This window comes from Typopeltis vanoorti, chromosome 19, assembly GCF_054136105.1.
Source record: "Typopeltis vanoorti isolate ZY-2024b chromosome 19, IOZ_Tvanoo_1.0, whole genome shotgun sequence".
In the NCBI taxonomy this organism is placed as follows: domain Eukaryota; kingdom Metazoa; phylum Arthropoda; class Arachnida; order Uropygi; family Thelyphonidae; genus Typopeltis; species Typopeltis vanoorti.
The window spans coordinates 5,783,538-5,807,412 of NC_143567.1; the positions used below are offsets into that span (position 1 = coordinate 5,783,538).

General features: G+C 36.1%; 1 protein-coding gene across 16 annotated transcripts in view; it reads left to right on the top strand.

Moving 5' to 3' along the window:
* LOC150095834 (uncharacterized) overlaps window positions 1–23,875 on the top strand; it is a 1,527,755-nt gene that overhangs the window by 485,394 nt on the left and 1,018,486 nt on the right. For all 16 annotated transcript variants that reach the window (XM_090409494.1, XM_090409490.1, XM_090409495.1 and 13 more), the window contains one exon: window positions 6,823–7,008. In XM_090409494.1, coding sequence (XP_090265620.1) covers window positions 6,823–7,008 — 186 coding nt within the window. The remainder of the gene's footprint in view (window positions 1–6,822; window positions 7,009–23,875) is intronic.

Here is a 23,875-nt window from a genome sequence, read left to right on the forward strand (position 1 = left end):
AGACCTGGCCTTTTGCCTAAAATTAATAATAGAGAAAAGAAGAGAATACAATTTAGAAACACATATTGCATTTATTGACTTTGAAAAAGCATTTGACAAAGTTAAAAGAACCATATTATTTAACATATTAAAAGAAAGACAAATATCAAATAATATCCTGAAAGCTATCACAAGTATATATGAAAATAATCAAATACAAATTAGATTAAATCACGAACTATCATATACAACAGAGATAAACCAAGGGGCTGACAGGGATGTCTCCTCTCAGCAACTCTTTTTTAATATCTACTTAAATGAAATAATAATAAAATGGAATAAAAATTTACATCAAGGAATGAAACTTTCTCCTACAGTCAACTTAAACACTCTACTCTTTGCCGACGACCAAATAATAATTACAAATTCTGAAGATAAACTACAGAAAGCTATTTTATATCTAAATGAGATATCCAAAGATTATGTTATGATAATATCAACAGAAAAATCAAAAACTATGGTGTTTGAAGGACAAGATCTAGCAAGAACAGAAATACTAATAGATAACAAGATCTTAGAACAGGTGCATTCATTTAATTATCTAGGATGTATGATCACATATGAAAATGAAAAAGATATAAATGTAAAAATTGCAAAATATTTAAAAATAACAGGAGTAATTAACTCTATATTTAAACCAAACCTAGTTCAAAAACAAACCAGACTAAAAGCATACAACATTAGCCCTACTAGTCTTAATGTATGGAAGTGAAATCTGGACAATAAAACAAGAAGACAAAGATTAACAACAGCAGAAATGAAGTTTATGAGAAAAACTGCAAAGTATACCGTATTTGATCACAAAAGAAATGAAGAAATTATGAAAGAATTAAACCAAGAACCAGTAATAGAAAAAATTAAAAAATATAAAGATAAATGGATGGAACACGTTCAAAGAATGAAAACAGAAAGATTACCAAAAGAAGCCTTAAAGTACAAGCCATTAGGAAAAAGAAAACCAGGACCTCCTCTTAAACGATTCAACGATGACTTCTAAGGCCAGAACAGGCCATGCTAGGCCTAAATCCTTGATATGCATGATGATGATATTTATGGAAATGCTAAATCAAATATCATTCTTAGTGAAATAAGTGAAAAATTTCACATAAATCAAGGAATAAGGCAAGGAGACATCATTTCTCCCACTCTTCACATTAACACTTGAACATATGATGAGTAATTTAGAATGGTCCAATAAAGGAGTCAATATTAATGGAATTAAATTAAATAACCTAATATTCGCTGATGATATTCTTATTGTTGCAAACAATATGAAAGAATTAAAAGAAATGATAGAAGATCTAACAACTAAATCACTAAAAATTGGATTAGACATTAATTCGGAGAAAACCAAAATAATGACAAACTGAAAAGGATATTATGAAAGACACAACATTAAGGTAAACAATAAAGAAGTTGAAATAGTAGATGAGTATGTATATTTAGGAATGTTAACACTGAAGAAACAAGGGGCCATGAATGAAGTGAAAAGAAGAATAGGAATGGGATGGTGAGCTTTTGAAAAATTGAAAATATTTTTAAACAGCAAAATAAAACCTGAGAACAGAGCAAGACTGTTCAACCAATGTTTATTGCCTGTTACAACATATGGAGCAGAAACCTGGTCAGTAAAAAAGGAAATAAGAGATAAATGCAAAAAGAAGAATGGAAATATGTCTGCAAAGAATAAGACTCAGAAATAAAATAAAAAATGAAGAAATATGAGCTAAACAAGACTAAAGGACAATAGATGGACAAAAGTTATACTGGAGTGGCAGCTGTATGAAGTAAAAGATCAGCTGGAAGACCTGAAAGAAGGTGGTCAGATGATATAAAAAAAACAATTGCAACTCTTTGCCGCCAACAAACTCAGGATAGAAACAGATGGAAAGGATTAGCACACACCTATAGCCAGAAGTGGTTATAAAAAGGGTTAAAAGAAGAAGAAGATGCAATTATATTATTATTTCTCTCTAATACATCTTTTGTTTTGTTTTTAATCCATTTTTTTATTGAGTTATGAGAATTTAAAAAAAAAATAGCAGGTAGATTTAACTCATCACTGATATAGTGAGTAATAGTTATAATGAGGAAATTTTGTCAGCCCCTTGGTGCTCGTTATAACCAAGTTTGAACTGTAGTCTGACTAGGATGTCTGTCCTTGATTAAACGCTAAGGTGGGCATCCTCTATAGGTCCTGCTCAATAGCTTTGGATGTTGAGAGGGAGGCCTTACTATTTCATTGTTTATTCTACAATATTGACTAAGTTCACATGGTGCATATTCGCACTTTAATATACTTTTTCAGTGCTGGTTTGCATAATATTCGCATGCAGTATAAAACTAATTTTATTACACTTATATTGATACAGAGTTTGAAAATGCAATTAAATATTTGTCACTGAATAGCCATTTTATTAGAGGTTCACCTTTAATGCCTTATCATCATTGGAATTTATTGCTCCATTAGTGTCACATGTTCATTTCAAGCTGTGTGTGTGTGAATCTCAGTCATTAAAAGTTATAAACCTATCATACATTACTGCCTCAGCTTGGCTAAGAGTTAGTGTGTCTGTGTATCCTTGTGGAAATGGTATTTGCATCCATGGTACTAGGCTATCCAAAGAAAAACTGTTATAAGTCTGAAAGTTCCTAAGTTAGTCAAATCTCTGGCAAGGTGCAAGTAGGTTTCGTTTTTCCCTCCCACAAACCATTTTTTTTAACCTTTATCTCAAAAAATAAATTGTAGAACTCGGTATCATAGACAGTAGTAAGAGTGCCATGGTTGTGGGGGGGGGCAGGACTACAAGTTAGCTACAGCAGATCTACCTAAAAACATGTGCAATTGTCACATGACATTTAAGTATAAGACTTAGCCACTTATTCTAAAAAAAAATTAATTATAGGTTATGGTTATTAAGGCCCTGTAAGTACTATGGATCAGGGGTCAGCAACCGGCAGCCCAAACGTGCATTTTTTGCAGCCCATAAAAGGTTGACCATATTTGCATGGCATGTGGCCTGTATGTTGAATGATTTAAATAATACATTTTATAATATGAATAATAAATTAAAAATAATTTTATACCTATACTTGGTGATATCACCTGTGCAACTTAGAAATGCAAACAAAAGTAAACTTTTGTTGGTATTATTGAAGATTTAAAACGGAAGGAATTTTCAATAAGATTTGTTGATTTTCATAAAAATAGCATCAAAATGCGATTATTTTTGAATGCTTTTAATATCAAACATTGATGATGTACCAAACCAACTACAGATGGAAGTTTTCGAATTACAGCACAATGAAACATTAAAGAACGCATTTTCGTTAGAAAATATCCAAACATTTTATCAATGCTTACCAAAAAAATTGAAAGTATTAATCAGTTTTGCAAAGAAGATGATAGTCGCATTTGGAAGCACATACATTTGTGAATAAGCATTTTCTGCCATGAGTTTTAGAAAAAATAAATTTTCTTTTCCACCTGACTGATGAACTTTGCATGCTTAGATTCGAATTTGCACCTCAGGTTATAAAGTGGATATAAATAATTTGGCTAAGGAAAAATAATTACAAAAGTCACATTAAGCAAGGAGACACACATATTTTGATGCATAAACTATATTACTTTGTTTTTATGTGATAATTTTTCATTGAGTTTCATTTTCATACTTGTTTCATATCTGGTACTTTAAATATTTCTTTGTTTTTTAAAATTGATATAATAAAAATTTGATAACTTAAGTATTTTTTCACTCACTATTTTCTCTTAATTAAACGCTTGCGGCCCGATTATTATAAATAGAAGTTGAATGTGGCCTGCAAATCTGAAAAGGTTGCCGATCCCTGCTATGGATTACAGTCCAACACAATTTTTGCTGACTTTTATATGAGACTTGTTTTTTACTAATTTGAGTGCACTGATTTCAAATATCAAACTCATTTTTCTCTATCACTCAGGTTTTTCCTCTACGGCATTTTCTTTTTGCTAATTTGTAAGTTTTTGATAGTTTTAAGGAGGCAGTACTATTTAGAGGATCAAAAAAATCGATTTTTTAATATTATTTTCTGAGAGTATGTACTTTTAAAAATCTGTTCCTAACTTTTTATCAAGAAATTCGAAAAATTCCCGAAGATATAGCCTATTATTCAAAGCGGTGCGCAGATCAGAATCAGAGCGCTAACTGCTCTCGCTTGTTAGTAAACGAATAAATGCGTAAGGACCTGCAATGGCATGTACTGGCACTTTGAATGCAAGAGAGGCTGATAATTATAACTACTTAACAATATTCATTAAAAATTACAAGAATATTTATAAAAAAATAACAATTTTACTTACACATGAGTTTCAGGGAATAAATTTTTGTTTTTAGCAATTTCTGCTGTGTGTTCTGTTTTAGCAATCCCTTTGAATACTCCAACAGTAGTCGGCCATCATGTGAGAATCCCATCTTCCTTGGTACCGATCTTCCATAGTTTTTAAGTCTTGATGAAATCTTTCGCCTTGTTCATCGCTTACAGCACCTAAATTCTCGGGAAATCTATCAAGATGACTGTATAGGAAATGAAGCTTTATGCTCATGTTGCAACCTAGGCGCTGGAAATCTTCAATTATTGTTTCCACTAGATCTTTGTAATTGCATGCTTTTTTGTTTCCAAGAAAATTATTCGCAACCATCGTAAATGAAGTCCAGGCCTCTTTCTCAATTTCGTTCATAGAGTTGATGAAATTTGGGTCTCTCATTAAAGTTCTAATTTGCGGTCCATCAAATACACTGGCTTTAATTTTTTCATAATTAAGTCGTGGAAATTTTTCACATATGTATTGGAAAAAGTCACCTTGTAAATCTAAAGCTTTAACATACTGCTTCATAAGACCTAGTTTGATGTGTAGAAGTGGAAAAATGATTTTTTCTCTGTTGATTAAAGGTTGATTTATAACATTCTGTTCTCCAACATTTAAGGATATTCTAAGAGGCCAATGTTTCTGACTCCAGTGTTGGTTTCTAGCTCAACTATCCCAGAAGCATAGAAAACACGGAAACTTTGTATATCCTCTTTGAAAGCCAAGTAAAAAGTTCACCATTTTAAGATCCACACAGATGATCCAGTTATCGTCTGTATAGTTTAATAACTTCAGAACCTTTTTAATGTCCTCATATGTTTCCTTTAAGTGGACTGAATAGCCAATAGGAATTGAGCCATATACATTCCCATTGTGTAGTAAGACACACTTGAGACTTCTGCTTGAACTGTCGATAAATAAACGCCACTCATTTGGATGATATTGTACAACACTCATTTCAGTTAGTAAACCTGACACATTATTACAGTAAACAAACCCACACTCATGTTTAAAATATTGTACAAGATTACTTTCCCTGCTACGATAAAAAGTTATCTTCGTATCTTGCTCCAGGAAGTTTTTTTTTCATTTAATCTTGAAGCTAACAATTCCGATGATTCTTTTGATAGGCCCAAATCTCTTACTAAGTCATTCAATTCTGCTTGAGTAAAACGTTGCAGTCCAGAACTAGAAATTAAATTTTCATTGTCTAAATCAACGTCCGGGTCTTGCTCCTCAAGAACATCTGGCATATCCCGATCATGCTCGTTCTCAAGTAAAGGAAGTCCTTTATAAATTGGCACGGCTATTTCATTGGAATGAGCAACTGGTCGAATTGCTGAGTCGAGATTTGGATACGCAATTTTTTTCTTATTCTTATTATAACCAGAAGTCTGAACTAAACAAAAATAGCAATCGTCTACGTGATTTTTCGGTTCACGCCAAATCATTGGAATGCCAAAAGCTAATTTTTGACGTTTTCCCTTGCTCCACTGTCATAAATTTTCTACACATGACTTACACACTTTATTTGGAGCCCATGAATTGTCCTGATCTGCAAGTTTTACGTCAAAGTATGCAAAGTACACTTTCTTAACGAAATCAGTGATATTTGTCCTTTGACTGGGAACAATAAAGCTGCCACAAATGTAGCAGAAGGAATCTACACTATTGACACATTTTCGAGTAGTAGACATGATGTATTTTCTTCACTGCTGACTGACATGCAATTAACAAGACAAAAAAAAACAGAGACTTTATTGAAACGTTATAAGCGCTCATCATACTTTCACGATCGATTAACGATTGACTGATTTCAATCATTCTTTGTCCACTATGACGTATATAGTATTCATTTGTTTTAGGGTTGTCATCGCCTACTTTTCATCACCTAAATGTATTAGGTCGGTTATTGGCCTCTCTCTCATTCAAAGTGCCAGTACGTGCCGTTGCAGGTTCTTACGCATTTATTCATTTACTAACAAGCGAGAGTGGTGAGCGCTCCGATTCTGATCTGCACACCGCTTTGAATAATAGGCTATATCTTCGGGAATTTTTCGAATTTCTTGATAAAAAGTTAGGAACAGATTTTTAAAAGTACATACTTTCAGAAAATAATATTAAAAAATCGATTTTTTTGATCCTCTAAATAGTACTGCCTCCTTAAAACTATCAAAAAAACTTACAAATTAGCAAAAAGAAAATGCCATAGAGGAAAAACCTTATGTGATAGAGAAAAATGGGTTTGATATTTGAAATCAGCGCACACAAATTAGTAAAAAAACAAGTGTCAAATCATAATCAGAAAAAAAATTTTTTTTGTTGGCCAGTGTTGTTATTATTATTATTATTAATCAATTTACCACTAAATCTATCTATATTTTATGAATTTAATATGATGATCGTAATCAATCTAATATAAAATTTGATTTTAGGATGGATTTACTCCTTTGGCAGTAGCATTACAACAAGGTCATGACAAAGTTGTGGCAGTTCTGTTGGAAAATGATGCTAAAGGAAGAGTACGTCTACCAGCTTTGCACATTGCAGCCAAGAAAGATGATTGTAAAGCTGCTGCCTTATTAATGTTGAATGATCATGATCCTGATGTTACTTCAAAGGTATACTAACTTACTCTGCTATTTTTTTTAATGTTTGCTACATTATGATGGATTCTATATCCATTACATTTTTTCTCAATAAATGTATTAGATTGTCTGTCTCCTCTAATACCTGTGATATTAGAGTTTCAAACAGTTATCATTTACTGTCCATTACTTTTTTTGTCAATAAATATATTAGATTGCTTATCTCTTCTAATATCTGTGATATCAGAGTTTCCAAACAGTTACCGTTTGGAAACTTTTCAGGTTATGACCTTATACTTCCATATTCATTTGTGCAGTGCCTCTTTTCTTATACTGATTAGTTTTCTTCAGAAACCTAACCTGTTAGCATATGAAAGAGAGAGAGAGATGCAGGAATGCAACAGAGTATTGAAGAGGGCCTATTTCAGAGCTCTTCAAGGTCTGTTTCAGTGAAGATATAATTTTGCTTGGGTATTACTGAACTCTGAGAAACATTGTTTCTTAAACATTTTGCATTAGTGTCTCTTCTAATAAATAATGTCTACTCTTAATTACACTGCTTGGAAAGAAGTCAACAGACATCATAGTATAAGGAGCAAACTGCCATAGCACCCACTGATAAGATATAGCAATCATATTGGGCATACTTTCACAAGTGTATGATCACTATCACAATGAAAATTTCAGATCATTTTTCCTGTAGTCATGTAATGAGGTCCTGGACTGTTGTGGGATGAATGTCCCTTGAACTCACCCAATGCTCCACTTCATCCCACAGATTTTCAGTACTTTTTAGATCAGGCTCTGTGAAGGCCAGTAAAGTGTGGTGGCATTCATGTCCATAAACCACACAAGCAGCAGCCTTATAACACAGTGCATTATCTTGCTGAAAGAGACAGTGGTCAGTTCTGTAGAACACCACAAAGTAGGAAGCATTGCATTGTCCAGAATGTTCAAATACATCTCAGAGTTCACTGTTCTTGACACTACAAACACAGGTCCATGGCCAAACCAACAAAAATCAGGACATGCCATCACACTGCCACCTCTGAATTTCATAGTTGGGGTTATACACTCTGGTAAGAGATGTTCAGTGATTGGCAAATTCACTCAATAAAGAAGATGGCTATATGGTGGCATAGTTGGATTTTTCAGAGGCCTTTGATAGACTGCCACATAGCAAGCTAAATTGAAAGAGATGGGATTAGACAACAGACTAGTAAGTTGGATAGCTGATTGATAAATGTTGGGCAGGTATCAGCAAGTTGTATGTGAAGGAGTGGTATTCCAAAAGAGGAATGTCACTAGTGGAGTGCCATGGGGATCTCTTTTGATACCATTATTGTTTAATTTGTACATTAATGACTGATTTAACTGTAGAAGTGCATCTGTTTGCTGATGATGCAAAGTTGATAAGAGCTATGAGAAGTAGAGCGGATATTGTGGCCTTGCAGCAGGATCTGAATAGACTATATGTGTGAGCAAATAAGTGAGGCTTTCAGATAAATGTTGCAAAGTGCAAGATCTTGAAACTTAGTAGACAAGGTTGGGAATATACAATTAATAGGGAAATTTTGAAAGAGGCTTAAAGGGGCAAGAGATTTGGAAGTGGATTAATGGTGGATAGAATAAGTTTAGGGGTTACATTGCTAAAATTGTAAGAACATTTCAACATATTATGGCAGTAATTAGGAGGATATTGACATGTAGAAGCAAAGCGGTTATAGTTCTCTTGTATAAGATTTTGATCAGGCCGCATATGGGCGGCTGTGCACAGATGTGGTTACCTAGTTTTCAGCGAGATGAGAATGTATTGGAGATGGTCCTGGGAAGGTTTACTAAGTTAGTATCATGTGTATGAAATGTCAGATATGAGGAGAGATGGAGGGAATACAACTTACAGAGCCTTGTGAATAGGAGAAGAAGGGGATTGAGATATATAAGTTGGTGTGGTGTACCAGATTAATGTGGAGGAGATTTTTTGTAGAGGGAAGCAAGTTTCTGGGAGAAAAAAAACCCTGCTACCTCTGCATGAAATCAGCTAATTCACTGCATGAAATCAGAGATAGTAATAGACAATCAAAAGATTGGGCCTGATACCTTTTTATTTATCTAGAATTTTCAGTTTCTAGTAAACTTCAGTTTATTCATCTTGTTCAAACTAAGGAAAAGTCTGCACAAAACCCTTTCAAATTTAGTGCATAAATTGATTGTGAGTTAATTAATGAGGTTTAATAAAAGAAGTGTCATTACAAACAGAGTAGCAGAGATTATGCAATCAGAATTAAAATTAATTAATACAAGTTGCAACAGTTAACATTGAGTAACTTCAACAGTGCAAAGAAGCTTGCTTCAATCCAACTTTTTTTTTTCTTTTATTTTTTTTTATATCAAACTCTGTAGTATGAGAATTAGGAAGTTTTCAGTGTTGCTGAACACAAGATCACTGTTATATTTATGCCTGTTATTGCAGGCTACCTTAGACCAAATCAGCATCAATAAATCACTGATGGCACTGGTCCTTTATTATTATTATTCCTCTTTTCTATACTTTTCTCTCCATATTCTTTGCAACTCTTCTCCCAAGTCCTTTTTGCTTATCTATTCCTCCTCTACATCCTCCAGATCACTATTACTAGAATTCGGCACTCTGTCACATATGCAATTCGTGGACATCCTGAAAGGGAATCCTGGTAGTCTTTCGCATTGGTCCTGTTTCAGGACCAGTATAATGCAAGTCTGTTTCTCATGAAATCAGAGAAAGCTAGTCCATCTCAAGTGTGAGTTCTGTCATCGTTGTCTTGAGTTGTGAGACTAAAAGCCCAAGTTTGGAAAAAATCCTACATGCCTGTGTCAGAGATTCACTGACTCAAAAATTGGATTTTGAAAAAATTAGAAAGGCTTAGAAAAAATAAGAATTGAACTTTGAATGGTCTTTTTTGAAGTGGCTTTGTGCTATGTATGCAGATGGCATTTCTACTAGACTATTTGTTGGAAGTTAGACTATTGGTTAGACTATAAATTATATATTTAGTTTAATCCTTTATCCAAGTGTAAGCAAACAAAGTTTGAGCCTGAAGTATCTTCAGGACTGGGGCAACTCGTTGTAAAGGTGGTATAAGTTCTCATCACTTGCCTTAGTATCTCCCATAATGCAAAGCACATCTCCTTGCAGACATGTATAATGCTATGCATTAGGGGAAGGGCCACTACCCGCATCCCAACATCTTTCTCTAATCCAGAGTAATTTAATAATACGATGTGAAACCTTTTGGCAACTTGTATAGGTAAATATGACTTCTCCATTACTTCTACGTTGGTATCACCACCACCACCACTGGGTCTGGCTCCCACTGATGAGACCTCAATAAAGGTTGAAACCAATCTGGGTAGTGGCCCTTTCCTTAATGCATAGCATTATACATGTCTGCAAGGAGATGTGTTTTGCATTATGGGAGATACTAAGGCAAGTGATGATAACTTATACAACCGTTACCACAAGTTGCCCCAGTCCTGAAGATACTTCAGGTGCAAACTTTTTGCTTACACTTGGATAAAGAGATTAAACTAAATATATAATTTATCTACTCGACTATAGAGGCCTGAACTTCTGCTATAGAGAATAAATGTGGAACATTTCGTGCCACTTCAGACCTCTGGTAAGCAGAGTGGTGGTCTCACACCAGGTGATGTAATTTATCTGCTGTTTAGATATCCATACCATAATGGATGTTTGTGAATATTTTATATCTTCAACTGAACATTTCATAAACTGAGGATATTATTGTTACAATAATTGTAGCAGAGTAAAAATTTATGCATAACAAGAAATAAGTATATTTTAAAGTATTTTAAGCACATTAAAGAGAAATTTCAGGGTGAAAAAAGTTCTGCTGTGCATTTATAGATGGCCCAGAGAAGAACTTAAGAACATTTTTGTGTAAGTCCAGTATACCATCACTCATTTTTTTAGGTAATGTTATGCCAATTATGCTGTTCTTTATTTAATATAAGGACTATTTTTATAGTTACTTCACATTTTGGTTCTCAGCCAATCAATATTTTTCTTCCTGAAATTGCTTTTTTGTTCCTTATTAACTTTTTTTTTTTTAACAATTTGTTATTTTGATGTACATATGTATACTTTTGTGCCTTTCAGTTTACTGTATTTTCAATAAATTTCAATGAATTAGATTTTAAGTTATTACTGTGATGAACTGTGTTTATTTTTGATGAAATTTTGGTATACTCTTTATTTCCAGATATATCAGTTGTATCGTTTACAGTACAATGTAGTCTTAAATTTCAGGCTTTTGTCTAGTATTACCTTATAGGTCCATTATCTTTTCAGTCATCTTTAATCATTACCAGTGAAATGCTCAGCATTCTATTTTAGCCTCTTGAATTATAATATAGCTTAGTTTTACAACAGTTAGTAACTCCACTCATTTGCCAACTTAGTCTGTTCAAATCTTCCTAGTGAGATGCAATTAAAAGTTTTACTTCTCGTACTTCTCCCCAACTTTGCTTCATCAGAAAACTATATGTTCTCATTGAAACCTCTCATTTTTTAACTTTAAAGAAAATGTCAGGGTGGATAGTTGAAACATCTGTCACCTACTCCCTTAAATTCATAATAATAACATGAAGTTAAGTTTCTTTTAAATAAATAAATACTGGCAACCTCTGCACTTTTCACCTGATTTCTTCTTGGACAACATTTGCAAGCAGTCATCAGAAGTTAGACACTTCTTTCTCATAGTCCTAGTGATATAAATTATAGTTCTTTGGAAGCCCATTTCATAACATAAAAATACCAAAAATTGACTACAGATCATACATGGGTTTATGTACTGTCACGAATTTGTTACATAATAATACATTCACAAGTACATAGCTTAGTACAAAAATTGCATTCCTGAATAAATTTGAATTTAAAGAAAATTTACAACAAAGTGAATAGTATTGTAAAAAATGTTTTCACTCTAGATGTCATTGAAGACTTAGCTGAGTTGCAGCCAGGTGATTAATTTTCTCAGTTGTACCAGTTTGGCTCACAATTAGGTTCAGCTCTTAGGCAGTGAAAAATATGAGTTTTGTTCATTTCTGTGAATGTATACTATTTACTGGAAGAAAGGTTGTAAAAGTAAGAGAATGACATGTTGAGTGGCTATAAGATGGATTGTTATTATTTTCTTAATTAATTGTTATCATGTTTTGTAAATTTAACCCAACCCTGTTTTGTAGTATAACATAAAACTTTAAAATCAGAATCAGTGGATAACCCTCTAAAAGAATATTGCTGGACTGGAGGCTATCCATTACATAATATACATAAAGGAACTATAATATAAATTGTTGCTTCTAGAAACGTCCCTGTTTAAATTGAATTGTTCCTTATGCTTGATCATGCGTTTGCAAAAACGTGTTTTTGAAATTCAAGGAACAATAAATTAACATAAAATAATGTTATTTAAGAGAATGCTTTCTTTAGTTGAGCACTGTTACTAATTATTGAGCATCACTTACATAAAGAAATATGCCTTTATGTTTTTTTTTTTTTTTTGGCATTATAGTATTAGGAACTAGAAATAACACTAATGAAAATAGCATGTTAGAAATCAATTTAAGAATTAATTGTTTTGCTTTCAACTAGTGATAGTGATCATGCTTTATTGACCTTGAAAGTGGCAAAGTATATGGATGTTCCAATGAGGAAAGGATGCATACTGAATTAAAAAGCTGAAAATGATGTGACAATCTCAGGAGAATACTATTTTTAGTACAGTAGTATTAGTTATTGAATGGGAAGGATATCAGCAGTGCATAGGAAGCAGCGAAGAGATGCTTAATTAATTGCAATATCTTAAATTTGTGCATAGAGTGGAAAGAACAAATAGGATGGTAGTGAAAGGCACATGCAACCTTAATAAGTAAGATATCCATAAGAAGTTGATGAAGAAGAAGGTGCATGACAGGAATTACGAAATATGTAGAGAGCATCAGAAAATTAGGAGCATGTTGTACTGAAAGCAAAGTCGTTGTATGAAAAGAAGTTGGCCTTGCATGCTACAGGCAATCCAAAAGAATTTTGTCATTATGTTGTAGAAAGGAGGAATGAAAGTGGAAGAATAGCTTTACTGAATGCAGATAGTGTTTTTGTCTGAAGCTGATATGACTGTTCAAGTAATAAATGCTCACTTTGCTAAGATCTATCATCTTGGTGTATGTAACATGGCACATGGTGCTATTGCTACATTAGATGAAGAGATAGTGGTGTGACAACTCTCAAACCTCCTTGAAAAGGGGATTTGAGTGTTGTTGCATAACCTGGATAAGAATTCTGCAAATGGGACAGGTGGGATATCAGCTTGTATGCTAAAGCCTTTCTTTTAAACCTTTCTTTTGCTAAAGGAATGTTCAGCCAAACTAGCTAGGCCTTTGGCATGTTTGTATAATTTGAATCTCAGCCCATTAAAGATCCTACAGAAATGTAAATGTGTGATAGTCAAATTGTGCAAGGATGGTGCAAAAACTTATGTATCTAACTCCTAAGCTGTCAATATCTCTAGAGTGATGGTGAAGATTTTAGAGAATTTGGTACAAGTATATATACAAGTAGCCTATGACTTCGCATTAATTGTCTCACTATCCCATAATGCAAAGAACACATCCTTTTTGGTGTGTATGATGTTGTGCATTATTTGAAAGACCACTACTCAGACTGGTTTTGACATTTATCGAGGTCTCATCAGTAGGAACCAGACCCGGAAGAGAACACTGTTTCTGTATGAGGAATTAAGGCAATGGAACATCCATGGAAGATGAGTTTGTATGTGGTTTAGAAAGTGGGTAAGCTAGATTTTTTCCCTTACAGACCTGTGAGTGGACAGTATTTGCCTGTTGAAATAGCGAGTGTTTCCAATGTGAACGAGTTTAAGAGAAGGTATGACAGCTGGTGTGGATAACGTGTGATCTCCCTTGATGAGTCACTGACTCTCTGATCATGTTAATTTTTGAAGTGACATCATTGTAATATTGTTTTGACCTTATGGTAATATAACATGGCGTTATTTTTGAAGTAATATCATATAGATAAAATATTTTTTATTAATTTGTGACTAGTTTTGACACTCTCTGGCAATATTCCCTCTAATTTTTTTCTAACTCATATGCACATCAAGAATATTCTGTGCGCAAGTTTCCAGTCTCAGACTCACTGTGTGCAGTAGCCTGCATTCACAGTAGTGAAAGTCACAAGCCAAAAATCCTTAATTTGATATGCCTAAAATCGGTGATATTTTTGTTAAAAGATCATATATGTTGCATGGCAAATATTTCTATAAAAGTAACCTAAATGCTTTAAATTAAAGATGCCAAGAAATTATATTCTTGGTTTAATCCTTTATCCAGGTGTAAGCAAACAACGTTTACGGGTGAAGTAACTTCATGGCTGAGCAACTCGTATATAGAAGCTAGTGACTTCACATTGCTCGGGCGGTGAATTTGAGCTGTGCAGAAGAAAGTGATTTTTAATCGGTGAATAGTCCGCTTTTTTCCCCGTTTTTCTACGTTTTTGAGTGCTAAATTGTTTCTCTGAATACGAGTGTACTTCAGTGGTTGTTTTTTGGAAGTTAGTTGCTGTCGCGATATAATATATTTTGGTACCGTCGGAATCGAACGCGTAACGGTGGAAGACAAAACGAAGCTAAGTTACTGTATTCAGTTATATTTCATTTTATTTAATTATATTTAGTACTTAAATGTTCTGATGTTTGTACTTTTTTTCCTCTTATTTATTAATTGAATAATTATTAAAGATTAGGGTATAATTTGACAAAACACGTCACAGATAGTATGGCACCTGTGCGAAGGAAAATGGCGGCCAGTAATGAAGATTCGCCATCGTTATCAAAGAACGGTAGCATAAAAGAAATGAGGCAGTGTACTAGCTGTGAAATGTACGCTTTGCGGAGTGCGGTCGGAGTGTGGTTAGATGATAATAAAGGATTGAATGTGTGTAGAAAATGTAGGGAGAATGCGGAATTGAAGTGTATTTCGGATCGTGAGTGTGATATTTTTGTCAACCTTCAGAATGAAGAAAACAGGGATATGACAAGAAACGGCAAGGTTGTACATGAAAATTGTGAGAGTGTGAATGTAGAAAGTGTGAATGATAATATAAATGGTTTCTCAGAGAACAAAAAAGATGAGATAGATGCATTGAGTGAGATCGCGTTGTTGAATAGTGCGATAGAAAGAGCAAAACAGCAGCTAGAGTGCATGAACAAAAGTAGACTGAATGAACCAACCAATAATAAAAGGTATGACAGGAAAAATAGACGTATGAATGTGAACATGAACAAAATGAAGGATAGAGTGCTGTATGGAGACTCGTTAGTACGAGGTGTGTTAGTAGAGGATTTGACAAAATCGTACCAACCTGGTGCGACCATAAAGGACGTAACTGCGTCTATTAGAGAGCAAAAGGAAAGGGTGAAAGAAATGATTGTTGTGGCAGGTACGAATGATTTGAAAGGAGATAAAATGGAAATGATAGAAGACCTGAATGAATTGTTTGCGGTAGCAAAAGAAAAGAGTGAGAGAGTTAGAATGATTAGTCTTTTGCCACGGTATGACAGTGAAATGTTTAAAAGGAGGGCTATAATTGCAAATGACTTTATGCGTGGGTTATGTATGACGAGTGGTGTGGAATTTGTGGATGTGTGGAGTGAGTTTGATGGGCGAAAGGATCTATATAAGATGGATGGCTTGCATTTGAATGGTTACGGTGTAAGAAGACTTGAGAAAGTGTTGCTTAATGTAGTGGATGTGCAAATTCAGGGAAACTAGATTTGTTAGTGGGGGGGGGGGGGAGTAGAGATACAGTCCTTATGGAGGCAGTTGAATGTAAGAATGAATATAATATGCCAGAGCAAATAAGGACAATAAATCTGAGTGGGATAGTTAATATAAGGCATCAAGATAGGGTTGGGGCAAATGGGGGTCTTAAATTCATGTACACTAATACTAGGAGTATTAGGAACAAGAAGGAAGAGTTTTTGGCCATGGTTGGCACTTCCAGACCACAGGTTATAGGTATTAGTGAAACATGGCTGACTGTAGATGATATAACTAGTGGGATTGAATGTGATGGGTATAGTGTGTTCAGGAATGACAGAGAGAATAAATGGGGGAAGGAGTATTGTTGATGATAGCTGATGAGCTCCAGTCAAGGAGAATAGAAGTTGAATTGCAGGATAGAGAAAAGAGCACATTTGAGGCCATTTGGTGTGAGATTGTGGCAGAACTAAATATACAATTGGGTGCTGCTATAGACCAGGTGATGGAAAAGATGGTGGTGACAGTATGCACAAGCAAATAGAAGAAATGGGTGGAAGGAGGGTGATTATTATGGGAGATTTCAACTATGGTCGCATTGATTGGAGTGAGGAGAGGACACACGGGAGGAAGGAACTGGATTTTATGCGGTTATTAAGGGATAACTATCTGCGACAGCATGTAATGGAAAATACTAGGGGTCAGAGAGTGCTTGACCTAGTAATTACATCTGAGGATTTGGCTGTAACAAATATGACCACATTGCCACCAATCGGTGAGAGTGATCATAGGGTCTTAACTTGGGAGGTGGCTAAAGGTGTAGAATTTTCAATTAAGACAGGGTACGTGTGGAATTATCGGGCTGGAAAGTATGACAAGCTTAGGAGTTTGATTGGTTCAGTGCCATGGCATGTACAACTGCAAGGACTAGAAGTTGATAGTGCATGGGAGGTAGTTAAGAAGTGCTTGCATGAAGCAATGGCTGACTGTATACCTAGAGTCCGAATAATAAATCAAGTAGGGGTTAAATGGATGAATAACACCATTAAGCTTGAGTTGCAAAAAAAGAAACAACTATGGAGGGAATTTAAGGAGAAGGGTGACCGGCAGGCACATGAACGGTATAAAGCACAGGCCAGAAGGGTGACGAGTGTGGTAAGAAAAGCAAAAAAGGATTACGAAAGAACATTGGCCATGCAGGCTAAAGAGAATCCTAAACAGTTTTTTAGATATGTAGCAAGTAAAAGGAAAAATGTACATGGCAGATTGATTTTAAAGAATGCCGATGGTAGGGAGGTAACTGAATCAGTTGAGATAGTTGAGTTACTGAGTGAGCACTTTGCAAAAGTATATCATCAAGGTGGTGACATTGCAGAATCGAATAAACCAGTAGATTATACGGGAATTGTGGTTAATGAAGTGGAGGTGAGTAGTCTATTGCATAACCTCAATGTCAATACATCTGTGGGATTGGATGGTATACCAGCTCGTGTTGTACGAGAAGCAGCTAAAGAATTGTCAGTACCCTTGACCATTTTGTTTAATTTGAGTCTTGGGTCTGGGTTAGTCCCGAGCGGGTGGAAAGAGGGGAAAATAGTTCCACTGCATAAAGGTGGTTCCAAGACTGCTGTAGTAAATTACCGACCGATTAGCATATCAGGAATCATTGTCAAGGTTTTAGAGAAAATAGTCAAGAGGAAAATACAATATTGGATAGAAGAAAATGGGATACTGTATCGGGGACAGCATGGTTTTGTGAAGGGTAGGTCATGCCTCAGTAACTTGCTCACGTATTATAACACAGTGACGGCTGAACTGGATAAGGGTAATGGGTTTACGGTGATTCTACTGGACCTTGCCAAGGCCTTTGACAGGATTCCACATGGAATTCTAATCAGTAAATTGCAGCATATGGGAATGGACATAGGGTTGGTGAGATGGATAGGAGGGTGGTTGACGGAGAGATATCAGAGAGTGGTTTACTCGCGAGTAGAGTCCACAAGACGGCCTGTGACTAGTGGTGTGCCACAAGGATCTGTTCTTGGACCACTGCTGTTTAATTTGTTCATAAATGATATAGGAAATGATCTGAGAGGAACAGTTCATTTGTTTGCGGATGATGCGAAGTTTGGTAGGGCAATAGTGAATGCAGATGACGTCAAAATTTTGCAGGATGATTTGGATAGATTGGAGGTCTGGGCTAAGGAGAATGGATGTCAGTTTAATGTGGCAAAATGTAAGGTTATGCATTTTGGGGTGAAAAGATTGGAGGCAGTTTACTGCATTGGTGGAACCCTGCTCCAGGAAATTGATGAGGCACGAGATTTAGGAGTGTTGGTGGATAGGGAATTGAAATTTAGGGGACACATTGCAAAAGTGACCAAAACAGCTCATCAAATCACTTGGTTGCTGAAGAATACGTTGACAAGCAGAGACAAGCAGGTTATTGTTCCTCTGTATCGAGCCTTGATAAGACCCCATCTAGACTACTGTGCTCAGATTTGGTCACCTAGGTTTCTTCTTGATGGGGAGGATGTGGAGAGGATCCAGAGGCGAGTGACCAAGATGATAGCAGGTCTGTGGAATGAACCGTATGAGAACAGGTTGAGGATTTGTGGGTTGCAAAAATTGGTTGATAGGCGGAGGAGGGGAGATATGATTGAGACATTCAAATTACTGAAGGGTTTCTATAAAATTAATTCAGAAGATATTTTTGAGAACAGGGCTGGTTGTGGGAGGACTAGGGGGCATCCATGGAAACTGGGCAAAAGAGTGGTTAGTAAAGGTGTTAGAGCTGGGTTCTTTACTTTTAGAGTAGTGAATGAGTGGAATGCGCTCCCTGAGTCTGTGGTGGATGCTGTGACAGTGAATGAGTTTAAGGCGAGGTATGATAGATACTGTATGAATGTCAAATAGTTGTGATGAATATGATTTGGGGCCTCCCTCGATGAGTCCAATGACTCCCTGGAGTTGCCCGTAATAATAGTAATAGTAATAATGCAAAGCACATATCCTCACAGACATCTATAATGCTATGCATTATGGGAAGGGTCACTATCCCGACTGGTTTTGACCTTTATTGAGGTCTCATCAGTGGAAGACAGATATAGAAGTGATACCAAGGTTGAAGTAATGCAGAAGTTATATTTCCATATGCAGGTAGCCAAAAGGTGTCACACTTCAATTTTGGCCAGAGGCAGAGTGAGGTTTATTGTATTATATTGTGTTGTTGGGTTCGAGGTTATATGGTGAGTGGTTGGTTTAATTTACCGCTCGTGTAAAATTGATTTTTGGTGTTTTTTGTGTGTGTTTTTCCTTAGAAAATTGGTTTTATAGTATATTAGAATGATTTTCGTGTTTTTAGAGTATTTTGTGTGTCTTTATAACATATTTTATTGGGGCTGTCGCCGCTACAGGGATTCGTAGTGTGTAGTGTTCGTGAAAGCTCCGGATAAGATAAGTATTATTTTCAGTTATCGTTGATAAATTTATTTAATATTGCGTAGTTTTGTTTGCCTTGCGTCTCTTAGTGCATCTTTTTGTGTGTTTTTGGTGTGTTATAATTTGATAAAATACGTTGCAAGTAAGTATGGCTCCAGTACGAAGGAAAATGGCGCCAGTAATGATGGTTCGCCATCTTTATCAAAGAACGGTAGTATAAAAGAGATGATTCAGTGTACTAGCTGCGAAATGTACGCTTTGCTGAGTGCGGTCGGAGTGTGGTTAGATGATAATAAAGGAGCGAATGTGTGTAGAAAATGTAGGGAGAATGAGAAATTGAAGAGTATTTCGGATCGTGAGTGTGATATTTTTGTCAAACTTCAGAATGAAGAAAATAGGGATATGACAAGAAACGGCGAGGTTGTACCAGAGAATTGTGAGAGTGTGAATGTAGAAAGTGTGAATGATAGTATTAATGGTTTTACTGAGAATAAAAAAGATGAGATAGATGCAATGATTGAGCTACAAAGGGCAAAACAGCAGCTATGAGCAAAAGTCAAATGAATGAACCAGCCAATAAAAAAAAGTATGACAGGAAAAATAGACATATGAGTGTGAACATGAACAAAATGAAGGATAGTGTGCTGTATGGAGACTCGTTAGTACGAGGTGTGATAGTAGAGGATTTGACAAAATCGTACCAACCTGGTGCGACCATAAAGGATGTAACTGAGTCTATTAGGGAGTAAAAGGAAAGGGTGAAAGAAATGATTGCTGTGGCAGGTACGAAAGATTTGAAAGGAGACAATATGTAAATGATAGAAGACCTGAATGAATTGTTTGCGGTAGCAAAAGAAAAGAGTGAGAAAGTTAGAATGATTAGTCTTTTGCCATGGTATGCCAGTGAAATGTGTAAAAGGAGGGCCATAATTGCAAATGACTTTATGCGTGGGTTATGTATGACGAGTGGTGTGGAATTTGTGGATGTGTGGAGTGAGTTTGATGGGCGAAAGGATCTATATAAGATGGATGGCTTGCATTTGAATGGTTACGGTGTAAGAAGACTTGAGAAAGTGTTGCTGAATGTGGTGGATGTGCAAATTCAGGGAAACTAGATTTATTAAGGGGGGGGGAGTAGATATAGAGTCCTTAGGGAGGCAGTTGAATGCAAGAATGAATATAATATGCCCAAGCAAATAAGGACAACAAATCAGAGTGGGATAGTTAATATAAGGCATCAAGGTAGGGTTGGAACTAATGGGGGGGGGGTCTTAAATTCATGTACACTAATTCTAGGAGTATTAGGAACAAGAAGGAAGAGTTTTTGGCCATGGTTGGCACTTCCAGACCACAGGTTATTGGTATTAGTGAAACATGGCTGACTGTAGATGATATAGCTAGTGGGATTGAATGTGATGGGTATAGTGTGTTCAGGAATGACAGGGAGAATAAAATGGGGGGAGGAATATTGTTGATGATAGCTGATGAGCTGCAGCCAAGGAGAATAGAAGTTGAATTGCAGGATAGAGAAAAGAACACATTTGAGGCCATTTGGTGTGAGATTGTGGCTAGCAGAACTAAATATACAATTGGGTGCTGCTATAGACCAAGTGATGGAAAAGATGGTGGTGACAGTATGCACAAGCAAATAGAAGAAATGAGTGGAAGGAGAGTGATTATTATGGGAGATTTCAACTATGATCGCATTGATTGGAGTGAGGAGAGGACACACAGGAGGAAGAAATTGGATTTTATGTGGTTATTAAGGGATAACTATCTGCGACAGCATGTAATGGAAAATACTAGGGGTCAGAGAGTGCTTGACCTAGTAATTACATATGAGGATTTGGCTGTAACAAATATGACCACATTGCCACCAATCAGTGAGAGTGATCATAGGGTTTTGACTTGGGAGGTGGCTAAAGGTGTAGAATTTTCAATTAAGACAGGGTGCATGTGGAATTATCGGGCTGGAAAGCATGACAAGCTTAGGAGTTTGATTGGTTCAGTGCCATGGCATGTACAACTGCAAGGACTAGAAGTCGATAGTTCATGGGAGGTAGTTAAGAAGTGTTTGCATGAAGCAATGGCTGACTGTATACCTAGAGTCCGAATAATAAATCAAGTATGGGTTAAATGGATGAATAACACCATTAAGCTTGAGCTGCAAAAAAAGAAACAACTATGAAGGGAATTTAAGGAGAAAGGTGACCAGCAGGCACACGAACGGTATAAAGCTCAGGCCAGAAGGGTAACGAGTGTGGTAAGAAAAGCAAAAAAGATTACGAAAGAACATTGGCCATGCAGGCTAAAGAGAATCCTAAACAGTTTTTTAGATATGTAGCAAGTAAAAGGAAAAATGTACATGGCAGAATGATTTTAAAGAATGCCGATGGTAGGGAGGTAACTGAATCAGTTGATATAGTTGAGTTACTGAGTGAGCACTTTGCAAGAATAATACATCCAGGTGGTGACATTGCAGAAACGAATAAACCAGTAGATTATACGGGAACTGTGGTTAATGAAGTGGAGGTGAGTAGTCTATTGCATAACCTCAATGTCAATACATCTGTGGGATTGGATGGTATACCAGCTCGTGTTGTACGAGAAGCAGCTAAAGAATTGTCAGTACCCTTGACCATTTTGTTTAATTTGAGTCTCGGGTCTGGAAAGAGAGGAAAATAGTTCCACTGCATAAAGGTGGTTCCAAGACTGCTGTTATAAATTACCGACCGATTAGCATATCAGGAATCATTGTCAAGGTCTTAGAGAAATTAGTCAAGAAAAGAATGCAGGATTGGATAGATGAAAATGGGATATTGTATGGGGGACAACATGGTTTTGTGAAGGGTAGATCATGCCTCACTTACTTGCTCTCGTTTTATAACACAGTGACGGCTGAACTGGATAGGGGTAATGGGTTTACAGTAATACTACTGGACCTTGCAAAGGCTTTTGATAGGATACCACATAGAATCCTAATCAGTAAACTGGAGTAGATGGGAATAGATATAGGGTTGGTGAGATGGATAGGAGGGTGGTTGAAGGAGAGATACTAGAGAGTGGTTTATTCAGGAGTGGAGTCTAAAAGATGGCTTGTGACTAGTGGAGTGCCACAGGGCTCTGTTCTTGGACCACTGCTTTTCAGTTTGTTCATTATTGATATAGGAAAGGATTTGAGAGGAAGTGTTCACTTGTTTGCTGATGATGCAAAGTTGGGTAGAGCAATTATGAGTGCACAGGATGTCAAAATTTTACAGGATGATTTGGATAGTTTGGAGGACTGGGCTAGGAAAACTGGATGGCAATTTAATGTGGCAAAGTGTAAGGTTATGCACTTTGGGGTGAAAAGAATAGCAGCAGTATATCACATTGGTGGAACCGTACTCCAGGGGATTGATGAGGCCAGGGATTTGTGAGTGTTGGTGGATAGGGAATTGAAGTTTAGGGGGGCACATTGCAAAAGTAACTAAAACAGCTCACCAAATCACTTGGCTTCTGAAAAATACATTAACATGCAGAGACAAACAAGTTGTTGTTCCTCTGTATCGAGCCTTGATAAGACCCCATCTGGACTACTGTGCCCAGTTATGGGCACCAGGGTTTCTTCGTGATGGGGAGGAAGTGGAGAGGATCCAGAGACGAGTGACCAAGATGATAGCAGGTCTGTGGAATGAACCTTATGAGAATAGGTTGAAGATTTGTGAGTTGCAGAAATTGGTCGATAGGCGAAGGAGGGGTGATATGATTGAGACATTCAAATTACTGAAGGGTTTCTATAAAATTGATCCAGAAGATATTTTTGAAAATATGACTGGTGGTGGGAGGACTAGGGCTATGAATGGAAGCTGGGCAAGAGCGTGGTTGACAAGGGTGGTAAAGCTAGGTGTTTTACTTGGAGAGTAGTGAATGAGTGGAATAAGCTTCCAGAGTCTGTTGTGGGTGCTACGACCGTGAATGAGTTCTAGGCAAGGTATGATAGATACTGTGTGAATGTCGAATAGTTGTTCTTGACATGATGTTAGGGCCTCCCTCGATGAGTCTGTCGACTCCTTGGAGTTGCACGGAACATTAATAATAATAATAAAATATTCTGGATTATATATGTTAAAAGTTTCTCCACTTGGTTATACTCTAAATTAAAGATTCCAAGAAATTATATTCTTGGTTTAATCCTTTATTCAAGTGTAAGCAGTAAAGGTCGAAACTGGTCTAGACAGTGATCCTTCCCATAATTTATAGCATTTTACATGCCTGTAGAGATATGAGCTTTACATTATGAGATACTAAGGCAAGTCAAGTCATTAGCCACTATATACAAGTTGCCCAGTCATGAAGTTACTTAATGCACAAACTGTATTTGTGTGCACTTGGCTAAAGGATTAAACCGAGAATGTAAATTCTTGGCATCTTTAAAATTATAGTCTAACCAAGTGGAAAAACTTTCAATGCCTAAATGCTTTCTCCTTCATCCACTTAAATACTGCATATATATGCAGTTTATTATTATTATTATTATTATCTGAGACCTCCAGGGAGTCAAGGACTCATCGAGGTAGGCTGTAAATTACCCAACCCAGCTATCATACCTTCCCTTAAATTCATTTACATTAGATGC